Genomic DNA, 12,584 nt, shown 5'->3' on the forward strand with positions numbered 1-12,584 from the left:
GCATTCTTTACTTCAATGTGTGTGTTGACAGCAGAGCAGCTCCAGGAGATGAGGCCCCATCCTTGGGCACACTCCCCTCTGCTGTGGGGCAGCAACTGGGGGGGCTTCACCTGCTTGGGGGCTTCCCTCCCTTTGTGGGGCTGGGGCACGTGCAGATGGAAATGGCATTATTAGATTGGATTATTAGATTATTAAATTGGATTATTAAATTGGACTATTAAATTGGATTATTGGATTATTAGATTGGATTATTAGATCACCAAGGTGCTGCCCAGGGCAGTTTCACTCACTTTGTGCCTTCTTTTGGGGGTGAGTGAAAATGGGGAGCTGGGGAAGCCTGGGAGGGTGATGGGAGCACCCCAATGTCACTGGGACACTGATGATGTGGTGGGGGAGCAGCTGAATCATACAGGGCCCCTCCAGAAAAGGGAGCTTACAACCCAAAGCAGCATAAAAAGGGGTAAAAAAGCAAACTGCATTGTAACACATTTAAAAGCCAGCTAGTCCTCCAAGACGCTGCAGACTAAACCAGCTGACACCTCCAAGACCATGGAGAATAAACTGAAAGGTTTTGTGTGTATATCTTCATACTCATCTTGCTAATATATATTTGCTATTTTACTTCATCTTCTTAGTGCTTTGCATTCTACTTTCCCATCTTTCCTGGTGGCAAATTTCTGATCTTCTGATGTAGTTTCTATTTCCTACCATCTTCCTTATCTACTGAATGTGATTTTCATTTTCTCTGCTTGCACCCTCATGATGGTATCTCATTTTTCAGGTGTGTCATATGTGAGTTTACTGACAGTAGTTTTCTAGGCATCTTTGTAGGTTTTTCTTTCTAGGAATCTTAGCAGTTTTCTCTTTTGTAGTGTCTACTTCTATTCCTCCTTATTTCTGCTTCCTATTCCTTGTTACATTAATCTTTCTTGTTCCTATGTTCATCTGTTATGTCTCTTTTAGACACTTTCTTATCTTTTTTTCTCTTTTTCTCTTAAACTGTGGGGCAGTTGGATGGGTGCAGTTGAAGCTGTAGCCAGCAGCAGCTTTCCCAGCTGGCACTTTCGTGGGCTGTGTTTTAGGTGGATGTTTGTGGCCAGACTCTGTGAGAGCGAAAAACTTTATTAGTGCAGAGGGGTTTGTGTTGCTGTTTCAGTGTGATGCAAGTCAGAATTCTCACTTGGAAGGAGATGAGCTAAATCCTTGTGTCCTGACACAGCTGCTTTGAGAGCAGGGACGTTTTCCACTTGGCTTTGCCCTCGGGGCGGTTTTGAGCTGGGCTGGGTGTGTTTCCTTCTTTTGCAGGTCCACATCCCCATCGTGTGGTTGTTTTGATGGGTGCTGACAGTGACAGTGCCCAAGGCAAAGCCAAGAGCTTTTCTTTCCTGGCACCATTTGTGTGGGAGTAGTTAATGAAGGGGTTCAGTTTTGGATCCAGGCTCTTGGAGACTGAAAGAATGTGATCCTGCGTAGAGCTGGGAACAAAGGTGAGCTGTTTGTTGGCTGTGCAGTTTATAGGCTGCAAAAGTAAAAGTGGATTCCAGCACAACTCCTTTCTTTTAGAACATTTTCTGTGGGACCACGTGCTGAATGTTCTTAATTTTGTAATGAATCCTGTGAGATTGATGTGTGATGCAGTTTGTCAGCTGCAAGGGGAAAATGAAGTCCAGTGCTTACTTTTTGTTCTAGGACCTTTGTTATGGGAGCAATTGCTCGAGGTATTAACTTTTGAATCTGGGCTCTGCAAGAGTGAAAGGATGTGATGGTTCATGCACCTGAGCAGGAGGGTGCACAACTGTGTGGGGTGTCCTGCTTTTTACAGGATGTGATTTAAAGGTGGAGACAGCAATAGCTTATTGAGAGGGTATTTTGTGACCAGTATTTACACTTGATACAGTTAATTTTGGTTCAGAAGCTGAGCATGATGGAAAGAATGTGACATGCACTGAAAGGAAAGGAAAGCTCACAGCTCTTTTGCATGGTGGTGTTGATATCCTTCGATGTGAACATGAAACCCAGCAACCATTTTCTTCTGTTTCCAGATAAAAATTCCTTTGTCTTGCCTTCCCTACCCCTGCCTTGCCTGCCTTGCATACAATTTTCTTGCCTTAACCTCCCTTGCCTTACCCCTCCCTTCTCTTGCCTTGCAGACCCATCTCTTGCCTTGCCTTGCACATCCATCCCCCACTGTGGCTTGCCTGCCCCTTTCTTGCCTGAGTTTCTCTGCTCTGCTTTGGGGAGCTGCTTGCCTCTTGAACAGGTGATGGTGTGCAGTGCTCCTGGAATGGCTCTTCTCAGGGTGACAGAGATCTCAGCCTGAGAAGCAGAATGAAGACTGAAAACACTAAAGGACACTGAGGAGATTCTGGTATGTTTTAACTTTACCTTGGAACATGACCCAGTGTTTGCTGTCCAGCCTTAGTACAGTGATGTGGCTCAGAGAAAGAGTGGTAAAGATGCTCAGTGTAGGGGAACATGAGGCACCTTGCCAAAATATCCCTTGTGTGTGTGACAGATGTGGAGTCAGCCTGAGTGCCAGCAGTGTCTGCAGGGGAGCTGGGGACAGGTCATGTGTCACAGTGTGGGGGTGGCACCAGGCTCTTCTGCCTCCCCACTGCTCAGAACTGGCTGTGGAACTCCTGGCTGTGGAACTCCTCCTCAGCCTGTGTCTGGCCAATCTTCAGAATCTCTCCTGAGTCACAAGAGAGTCCAATTTCAAGTCCACACCCAGGGATCCCAGTGATGGGCAGCATAAAGCAGTGTTCCCAGCTGCAGTCCTCGAGAGCTGTATCCCCTGTGACCTGTGCTCCCTTCTCCCATCATGGCTTTGTTTTGCTGGTGCCTGGCTTGGGACTCCTTGCCTTGCACAGGATACTGAACTGGACTGCAAACACATGCTAACAGTGGTAACAGTCAGCTTTATTTCCACAACTAAATCAATTTCAGCATTTGTGTGCATGCAGAGGAGGAAGATGGGCAGGACAGAGGACACCTTTGACCCTGAGGCTGCCTTTGCATCAGCAGGCACTGCTGCAGTACGAAATGGTCATGGTCCACTGCAGCCTGCACAGGGTCCTGTTCATCCTCCTGCTTGTGCCTTTTTCCCTATGATGTCCAGCAGCATCTGGTGCACCTGAGTTAAGAATTGCTCCAATATCTTGTAGGGATACTTGTGTGAAGAGGGCAGGAGAGATTGTGTTGGTGTTGGCTGCTCAGAGGGGGATGAGGTCTCTGGTGCTGGCATGGCTGTCACATCTGGGTGATGAGTGGGAGTAGAGCAGCCTGATACTATTGGTCCTGGCTCTGGCTCTGGCTCTGGCTCTGGCTCTGGTTCTGGCTCTGGCTCTGGCTCTGGTTCCTCACAGGGGGATGAGCTGGAGCAGCCTGATTCTGTTGGTGCTGGCTCTGGCTCTGGTTCCTCACAGGGGGTTGAGCCGGAGCAGCCTGATTCTGTTGGTGCTGGCTCTGGCTCTGGTTCCTCACAGGGGGATGAGCCAGAGCAGCCTGATTCTGTTGGTGTTGGCTCTGTTTCCTCACAGGGGGATGAGCTGGAGCAGCCTGATTCTGTTGGTGCTGGCTCTCCCTCTGGTTCCTCACAGGGAGTTGAGCCGGAACAGCCTGATTCTGTTGGTGCTGGCTCTGGCTCTGGTTCCTCACAGGGGGATGAGCCAGAGCAGCCTGATTCTGTTGGTGTTTGCTCTCCCTCTGGTTCCTCACAGGGAGTTGAGCCAGAACAGCCTGATTCTGTTGGTGCTGGCTCTCCCTCTGGTTTCTCACAGTGGGCTGAGCTGAAGGTTGGCTCTGGCGTTGGAGTGGTTGTTTCAGTTGTCTCTGGAAGTGGAGTGGGAGTAGAGCAGCCTGACTCTGATGGCCTTGGCTCTGGCTGCTCAAGAGGGGTTGAGAGGCAGCTTGACTCTGGTGCTGAAGTGGCTGTTACAGCTGGGCACGGGCCCATCTGCACCAGGATCCAGTCGTAGAAGTGCTGAGTGGAGGTGTAGACTCCCGTCCGTTTTGCCCTGGCACAGCCTTTTCCCCAGCTGGTCACTCCCACGAGCCAGAAGTAGCTGGCACTGTTATCTTTGCACACCAGAGGCCCTCCACTGTCACCCTGCAGCAGAGGAGAGAGGATCAGGGTGCTGTTGGGTGGCTGCTGTCAGCACTAGAGGCTTGCTTCTGTCTTGCAGCCCCTGCCACAGTGTGTCCCTGGTACAAAAAGGCTCTGCTCAGGTGCTGGAGTCTCCAGAACCTTAGCTGGGAACAGGATGGGTGTCTGTGAAGGGCCCTCTTGTATCTGCACAGCGATGCCAGATGGGCAGAGCATGGATGGTCCAGAGTCTGGACCTCTGGGCTGCTGAGAGCACTGGATGGGCTTTCTGGGCAGGGGGGCAGGCTTGGAGAAGATGGGACTTGGCAAGGAAACTGCACCAGGGGAGGGGACCCAGGGGAGGAGAAATGATTTGCCAGGCACAGCACACAATAATGGGGTACCTTTACTGCTGGGGCTGGCTCCCAGCACTCCTACCTGGCAGGTGTCCATGCCACCCCGTGGGTAGCCAGCACACAGGTTGTGGGTGTGGATGGCCCCAGAGTACCAGCGGCTGCTGTTGACGAGCTGGTTATCCAGGAGACGGACCTTGGCTTCCTGCAGGACATCACTCACACCCTGAGCTGTGAGCACAGGAAGGAATGAGCACCCAGAATTCACACAATTCACACAATGACTAGGTTGGAAGAGACCTTCAAGATTATCAAGTCCAGCCCATGCCCTAACATCTCCACCAAGTGCCACATCCAGTCTGTTTTTAACACATCCAGGGATGGTGACTCCACCACCTCCCCAGGCTGATCATTCCAGTGCTTTATCACTCTTTCCATGAAAAACTTTTTCCTAATATCCAACTTGTATCTCCCCTGGCTCAGGTTGAGACTGTGTCCTCTTGTTCTGTCAGTGCTGCCTGGAGAAAGGGACCAACCCCACCTGACTAAAATCACCTTTCAGGGAGCTGTAAGAGTGATAAGGTCATCCCTGAGCCTCCTTTTCTCCAGGATAAACCACCCCAGCTCCCTCAGCCATTCCTTGTGTTCCAAGCCCCTCACCACTCTTGTTGCCCTTCTCTGGATGTGCTTCCTGTCTGCCTTGGGGAGCAGCCAGCCCCACCTCTCCAGAGGCATACAGCCTACAGCCTTGTCAGCTTTCTTCTTGTCTCTGGTAGGTGTTTTACCAGGCCTGAGAGTGCTGATATCAATCAGTGACTTCTCAGTAGTTTACATTAGCCAGCAGAGAAAGACTGGAGGCCTTACTAGATACGTTCCACAAGAATCTTTATTTCTTGCCAAGGGTGGTCAAGTAAGAATTCCCCAGAGACAAAGGGCAGACAGCCATATTTATAGGTTCAAGGGGGATTGAAACTACAGCCAATAGAAAGTTATACAAAGGGCAGCATCTAATCTAAGTCAAAAGTTCTGAAGGTGAACTGACCAATTACACAAACTAATTTCTAACCAATTATGTTCCAAGGTGTTAGGAGAGTGACCAAATTCTTAAGGAATTTGGCTCAGCCTTGGTATCCAGGAGACCTTATTTATTAAACTACATGCCAGGGGCCAGGGGAAGATGGCTTTGGAGGAATTGTATCATCCACACAGCCTGACTTTGTTGTCAGGAAGCCCAACCCATTTCTCCAGTGTGCTCAGCTCACCCTGAGGGCACGGTCCCTTTTTGGCAACTCACCTTTTGGACTGCCAGAACCCCAGCCAGCCACGTAGCAGGATTTTAGCTTTGACACTGTGATGGAGGCATTGGGCACACAGGCCAGCTGCACATAGTCACTGCACTGCACGGGCTGGTCCAGCTGCAGCAGGGCAATGTCGTTCTGCTGGGACTCTGCCGTGTACTGCTGGTGCACCAGCAGCTGCTTGATGTGGCGCACCTGGGCCTCGGGGCCCAGACGGCTCAGCTGGGTGGCCCCGATGAGCACACGCCACAGGCTGATGTTCCTGCAAGCACAGACAGGGGTGATGGAGCTTTTCTCTTTTATATTTGTCATAGATTTGTAATCCTGTGATTCTTTAGTGTGTAACTTTAAATTCTGTGTACAGTGTGAGCTGCTGCTTTCCCATTCTGGTCAGACACAACAATTCCTCTCCAGGCCTGAGGATCAAGGACACCTCACTTCCTGAGGGTCCAAGAAATGTAACAACAAAAGTGATTTGGGGGAAAGCAAACTGGGAGTAAATGACTTCATTACCTGAAGCTGTAATTGGAAGATTTACCTCCAATATGCAAATGGACCAAACTTATAAAAGTATGAAAACCTGTGACCCTCTTGTCCATTTTTGGGTGTAGCCCCTGCGGGGCTTTGTCTGAAATGTACCTGAAGGCCCTTCCATAAATACAACTGCTTTTTATTCCCTTCATTTTATCTGGCCTCTGTTCTTAGGTAATCCTGAAAAGGCATCACTATTGCAGCTCAGAACTTCCCTACCTTCTGCTTCCCAAGACAGAGAGAAAAGCAGAGAGGGTAAGAGAGCAAGAGGAAAGCAGAGCAGTGAGGAGTGTGAGTGCCCTAGCATGCCTTAGGCTCCAGGAATGCCATGCTGGAGGCTGCTGGGCAGCAGTGACATGAGCCCAGCCTTCTGAGCAGTCTCTCAGTGGGGCTCTGCAGTGCCAAGGCACTGGGCACATTGCAAGGAAAAGGAGGGGAGCAGTGTGTGGTGCTGCAGGCTGGGCAGCTGTTGGTGGTGGGGATCCCCTCATTTCTTGCTCCTCCTTACCTGGCCTTTTGGAAGCAGTGAGCTGCTGTGAGGACCCACTGGGGGCTGATGAGGGACCCTCCACACGTATGGCCAGAGCCTATTTTCTCGGGGTCCTGGATGCTGACAATCCAGGGCCAGGCCCCTGGCTGGGCACCTGTGCCAGCCATGATGCTGAAGTCAGAAGCTATGGAGTTGAAGTCAGAAGCCATGGGCCGGTGCCCGCAGGTGCCACTGCAAGCAGGAAGTCATTACTGCCCTGCCCTGCAGCTGCCCACGCTGGCTCCTGCTGCCCCAGCAGCTGGGGGCTGGCAAAGAGGCTCCCACATGGGGTTTGGGGGTGTGGCAGTGGGGGACAAGCACCTTCCCAGAGCCTGGGGCCATACCTGCAGGTGTCCCAAGTGCCATATGCAGGCCTGCACACAGCCAGCAGGATGAAGAGGTACAGCAGATTCATCACTGCCAGCGGCATCTGGCAGCTGGAAAAAACAAAAGCTTGTCCTTTCCAGTGCAGCCACTGACCTGTGTGCCTGCAGCAGCTGCATTGCCTGTGGCACCTGCAGCCCTGGGGCTGATGTCACAGAGTGGGTGGTTCCAGGTTCTGGGCACGGTGTCCTCAGAGGGCAGGGAAAGGCCACAGCCTCAGAGCACCACAGAATGGTTTGGGTTGGAAGGGACCTTGAAGGTCATGCAAGGCAAAAGGAGTCCCGTGCCTGGCACCTGCAAAATGACGCCATGGGCAGACAAATCTGGTACAGAGGGAAAGTCACTCCAAAGGCAATGTTTGGCCAGAGAAGGTGCTCAGAGCCACCACAGGATGGAGAAAACTGGCACATCAAAGCTAGGCAGAGGACAGGAAGGAACAATGCCATGTGCCAACAAATGGAACAAGCTAATGGAACAAGCCTGAGAAACTCCTGAGTGTTGCTGGAGGAATTGCTGACCATGGCAGAGTGTGAGAAGGTGACAGGAGTTACAAAGCCACCAGGAAGTCCTTCTGAGCCTGTTTACACATTTTCCATGTCTGTAGCAGGGTGAGTACTGCAAATGCCTCAGTGCTGCCTCTTGCTTTGGAGGCTGGTGCAGAACATGAGGGGCTGAGATTGAGAGCGTTCATGCACTCACTGTTGTGGTTTGGGAGTGGAATTCCCACTGGAACACTGCAAACCACTGCTCCTCACTCCCTTCTCCCTTTCCCCTCCCTTCTCTGGTGGGCTTGAGAGGAGAACTGGAGGCACAAAAGGAAAAGATCATGGGTTGAGACAAGAACAATATACTGGAAACAGCAATGAACCATGAAAATGAACAGTAACAGCAACAGTATAAATAAAGAAGTGCACAAGAGAGTGGGATGGGACAATCATGCACCCCGTGGAGCCTGGCAATACCTGCCCAGGCTGCCATGCATTTCTCCAGAGGGGACTTCCTCCCCTGTCCCTGGAAAATGGTGGGAGGAGGTTCAGAACAACCTCCAGGTCCCAGCCATGTCCTCTCCTGGCTATAGCAAAAATTTACCCCATCCTGGCCAGACCAGGACATTCACCCTGTGATCTGTGCCAGAGGCACTGAGTCCCTGCATGCCAGGGAGGGCAGTCACCAGGGATTGGCAGACTTTGGAAACTCCTCACCTCTCACTCTGGCCTCTGGTTTTCCTCATTTTATGGAATGGAAGAACACATGTCCAACTCCTCCCAGTGTCTTCTTCACTGGAAATCCTCCGTGCTTTGATTCCTTCTCTGACATCCTGCTGCATCTGGGAAAGCAGTGGCAAGCCCCAAGGCTTTGTGTGAAGGTCCCTCCTGCAGCACTAGAGGTGCAGGCAGGCTGGGCTGCCCTGCCTTTACCACACCTCATCCAGAACACCTGGAACCTCTTCCCATTCACACTCCCCTGCCCTGTCCTCCTCACCCCACAGGGATGCACAGAGGGGCTACCACACCTCACAGTTTGGTAGCCCTGATACCACACTGCATCAGCTCCATGTCCTGCCTCAGGACACCCAGGCTCTCTGCTGACACCTGGGCTTTGCTGTCCTCCAGAGAGAGTTGAACAAAATCATCCTCTAGAAAGGACACACACCACAAGCCCAGGAGCCAGCAGCACCACAGGAGAGTTCAGCAAGGTGCCCTGGGGATAGCCAGGCCAGGCAGGGCAAGGTGGGGGGACCACAGGGCCTCACTGAAGCTGCCACATTGTACAGCACAATAAATAAGGTTAAATAAATGCTGGGATGAAACACAGCAGTGCTGGGACTGCTCTATGTAGCAAATAACAGTTATGGGGGAAATACAGATGAACTGGGTGCACCTGAGAGCTGGGGCTCCTGCTGGAAGGCTTCAGCCTCGAGGCTCTCAGTTCCTAAAGGCTCTGCTGGTAACTGCTTCCCAGGAATGGCTCCTGGGGCAGGGAGTGGGGTGGACAAGTCAAGGATGGGGCAGAGATCAGAAGGAGCTGGGGAGCTCAGAGAGGTCTCCAAGGGGAGGAGGCTGTGTCTGAAAAGTCCCTCATTTTTCTGGCCAGCTTGGCAGCTCTGTCAGGTTCAACAGGAGGTTTGTGTGCAAACAAGACAGGGAGATATTGGCATGATAGGTGCTGGCATATTCCTGACTTAGGCTCTCCAGAGGGAGATTTGCTGTTTCCCCATAGGCCACAGAGGATTTTAATATGAGATGAACTTCACTTTGTCTCCCCAGGCTCGTGTCCAACCTGTTCCATGGTCTCTAGCACACGTACAGCCTGATGGTCACTGTCACCCACAACTGGAAACTGCTTTGCCATTTCACATCATTGAGCCAACCCACAGACAATGCACTGAGGAACATTATTCTCCCTGCAACTGAGTTTTGCAGTAGTATGGAGAAGAAAACTTCTGAGTCTCTCTTGGACTAAATACAAAGTGCCTTCCCAAATAAGCTTTCTGACCTGTATGGACACAAAAAAACCAAAGGAAAAAAGAAAAGATCTTTCAAATATCTACTTGACCAGGGAATGCAACTGAAATCAAAATATTTTCAATCTGCAGGTGGGAAATGGAGCCAATTACTGATATTATAGGCTCAAAAGCTACAAAGGTATGATAGCAAGGTGTGTGTCTTGGTCTAACCCCAGCTGGCAACCAAGGACAACACAGCCAGTGTGGCTGTGTGTGAGTCCACACCACATGCCTCCCACTCCCTGATGGGAGAAGAACCCAAGGAAAAAAACAAACCTCATGGGCTACTATAAGAACAGTTGAAAAATTGAAACAAAATAAATTATTAACATTACTTTTATTATTAAAAAGTGGGAGAGAGAGAAGTATGACCCAAGAGAAACAACTGACACACAATACAATTGTTCAGCACCTACTGCCTGATGTCCAGCCCATCCCTCAGCAACAAATCCATGGCTCCTGCCAGCTCCCATCATTTATACAGTGAACATGGAATATCCCTTTGGCCATTTTGGGTCACCCCTCCTGGCCATGCTCCCTCCCAGCTTCCTCTGTGCACCTGCAGAGCACGGGAAACTGAAACAAATTAACAAATTAACTTAGGGCAAGCACAGCTTAACACACTGATGTTGGAATTGTTGCTGTCAACATTATCCTCATGCCTAACCCAAAATGAGAATCTTTGATGTTTTCTGATCTATCTTGACCAGGCTGGAAAGGACAAAGCAGCTGCATCTGGGGGCAGACATTTGGGCAACATATCTACCTTTAGCCTCCCTTATGTTGGCTCAGGGGCTTTTTAAAATCTTGGGTTTATTTCTCATTTGGAGCATTCCCACTTCATCAACTTTGCACTGGCTGTCCAGCCAGAAAACTAACTGTATCCCAGCCAAAACCATACACCATGCTAACTTCTGTTGTTGGTTTTCATTTTTTGGTAAAGTTACAATAATTAGAAGGCTGAAGAAAGAAAGAGTAAGAAAATACTGAATAAAACATTTCAGTCAACAGATGTGGAATATCATTCTTTCAACCAAACACAGCTTTCAAAGCAATTATCTGAAGTTTAATTTAAAATTCTAATTTAATTTCAAGTTACTGTGCCTATGAACATATTTTTAATGGAAATGTATACTGGGATCTAAAAACCAGTCATTTTCCACATTTCAATTCACTTCATAAAACAACAGTTTCTGCATTTTACAGAAGTACAATCAGTAAATCAAATTAAAGTATTGGAATTTGATTTTTGCAACTTTTCTAAGTGGCAAAACTCTCAAATATCCTGTTAGTCAGTCCAGGATGACACGATTCTTGGATCTATATACACTGTCATTCACTTCAGCACCTTCCCTTCACAAAATTTAGAGCCCCATTTTATTTCCAAATCATGGAGCCTTTATGAGTTTTGATTGTCAGTGAGGTGGGTTCATCCATTTGTCCATTGTCAGTTACAGTGTCTTTATTAAAGGTTTAAAATACATACCATGGTTTCCATAGCTTCTGATTACACAATCTTCAAAATACACTTTATTACAATGCCCAGATTAGTGACAGGGGAAGAAAAAGATTTTTTAAATAAATTAATAGTGCCACCTCTAGATATCAGAGAGTACAGAATCATAATTTTTTAATACCTAGGTTTGTGATAAGAGAAGTTCATACTGCTTCAACAGAATTAATAAGCATATCTTTAGAAATTATACCTTCTTATAAGCATGTGATAACTCACAGGTGGATGAAATCTTGACTATGAAGCAATCAAAGCAGGAGTTTTAACAAATGACTGCTGAAGGAATTTAGCATATTTTGTACTGCTCCCTATCATGACACTGACTGAAATTCATGAATGGATTCAACAGCTGACATTCACAGATTCACTTGCAGATACAAAATTGGGGTTGTTTGGGTTCATTTTGACGAGTCTACAGATATAAATAAGTACCAAAATAATCTGGGTTGACTTGCAGAGCTATAACCTTTAACCACACAAACACAGTAAAAACCCAGTCCTTTCTAATCTGTGAATGATACGAGGCTAAATGGAGTCACAGATTTTTCCAAAATCTGTCTTTTCCACATTTTCACCAAATATCATTAGAAGCCTCCAAGTCATCAGACTTCTTCATTTCCTCATTTCCACTGCAGAATGATTTTATTTTAGCCTTTAAGGTGATTCTGCACATGCACAGCTTATTCACAAAAAATAATCACAGGCCTTCTGCACTGCATCAGCAAGCTGCACACCTTTACTGCAAGACTTTGCCATGTGAAATAAAAAAAGCATAGTTATCTAAATGTAGTTCAAGGGGAACAGATTTAAACAAAAAGCCCAGTGTGACTGACACCTTTATGAGGTGTGTATATCTATACACTGTATATACACCACATATGTATGCATTTACACTGTATACGTTTACTGCATGTTACATCCCTGGTATATAGACTATGTGTATTTCGTATATATGGGCACACTGTATATACACACATATATATGCATATATACACAGTACATACGTGTGCGTACACTGTATCTATGCATACAGACACACACACATATATATATATATGTATGTATATACCATAGATCCAGACAGAGCCATGGATCACTATGACGGCACCAGGAGCAGGAATACAGGCACAAGGGCAGGGCCAGCCGCAGCGCTGCTGAGCCCAGGCCCCGACTGCCATCCCGCGGGCACACGGGGACCTCGGCTCGGCCTCTTCCCCAGCACAGGGACCTCGGCTCGGCCTCTTCCCCAGAAAAACTCCCGGGGGCTGCAGGAAAGCCCGGGGCTCGCTGTGGCCCGGCAGCGCCTAGCCCACACTCACCGCGGGCGGTCGCTGTAGGACCATAGCCCTTCCCCGAGCCCTGCCGGGGGTTGGGGTCCTGCTCCCC

General features: G+C 48.8%; 1 protein-coding gene across 1 annotated transcript; it reads right to left on the reverse strand.

Annotated features, from left to right (window-relative positions):
• Positions 1 to 2,618: 2,618 nt before the first annotated feature.
• On the reverse strand, positions 2,619 to 7,210 carry LOC117006673 (acrosin-like). Its single transcript, XM_042779917.1, has 7 exons — positions 7,140 to 7,210; positions 6,775 to 6,987; positions 5,732 to 5,997; positions 4,523 to 4,668; positions 3,339 to 4,108; positions 2,802 to 2,884; positions 2,619 to 2,692 (listed from the first exon to the last, which is right to left on the reverse strand). Exons 1-7 carry the CDS (start codon positions 7,208 to 7,210, stop codon positions 2,619 to 2,621), a joined length of 1,623 nt encoding a protein of 540 aa, XP_042635851.1.
• Between the last annotated feature and the right edge of the window lie 5,374 nt (positions 7,211 to 12,584).

Source organism: Catharus ustulatus, chromosome 23 (genome assembly GCF_009819885.2).
Source record: "Catharus ustulatus isolate bCatUst1 chromosome 23, bCatUst1.pri.v2, whole genome shotgun sequence".
Taxonomy (NCBI): Eukaryota; Metazoa; Chordata; class Aves; order Passeriformes; family Turdidae; genus Catharus; species Catharus ustulatus.

Coding starts and splice junctions, on each gene's coding strand:
- LOC117006673 (XM_042779917.1), bottom strand. CDS start 7,210: ATGAATCTGCTGTACCTCTTCATCCTGCTGGCTGTGTGCAGGCCTGCA. Junction 5,998..6,774: donor CACTGCTTCCAAAAGGCCAG/GTAAGGAGGAGC, acceptor CTGTGCTTGCAG/GAACATCAGCCTGTGGCGTG. Junction 2,693..2,801: donor GATGGGAGAAGGGAGCACAG/GTCACAGGGGAT, acceptor CTTGTGACTCAG/GAGAGATTCTGAAGATTGGC.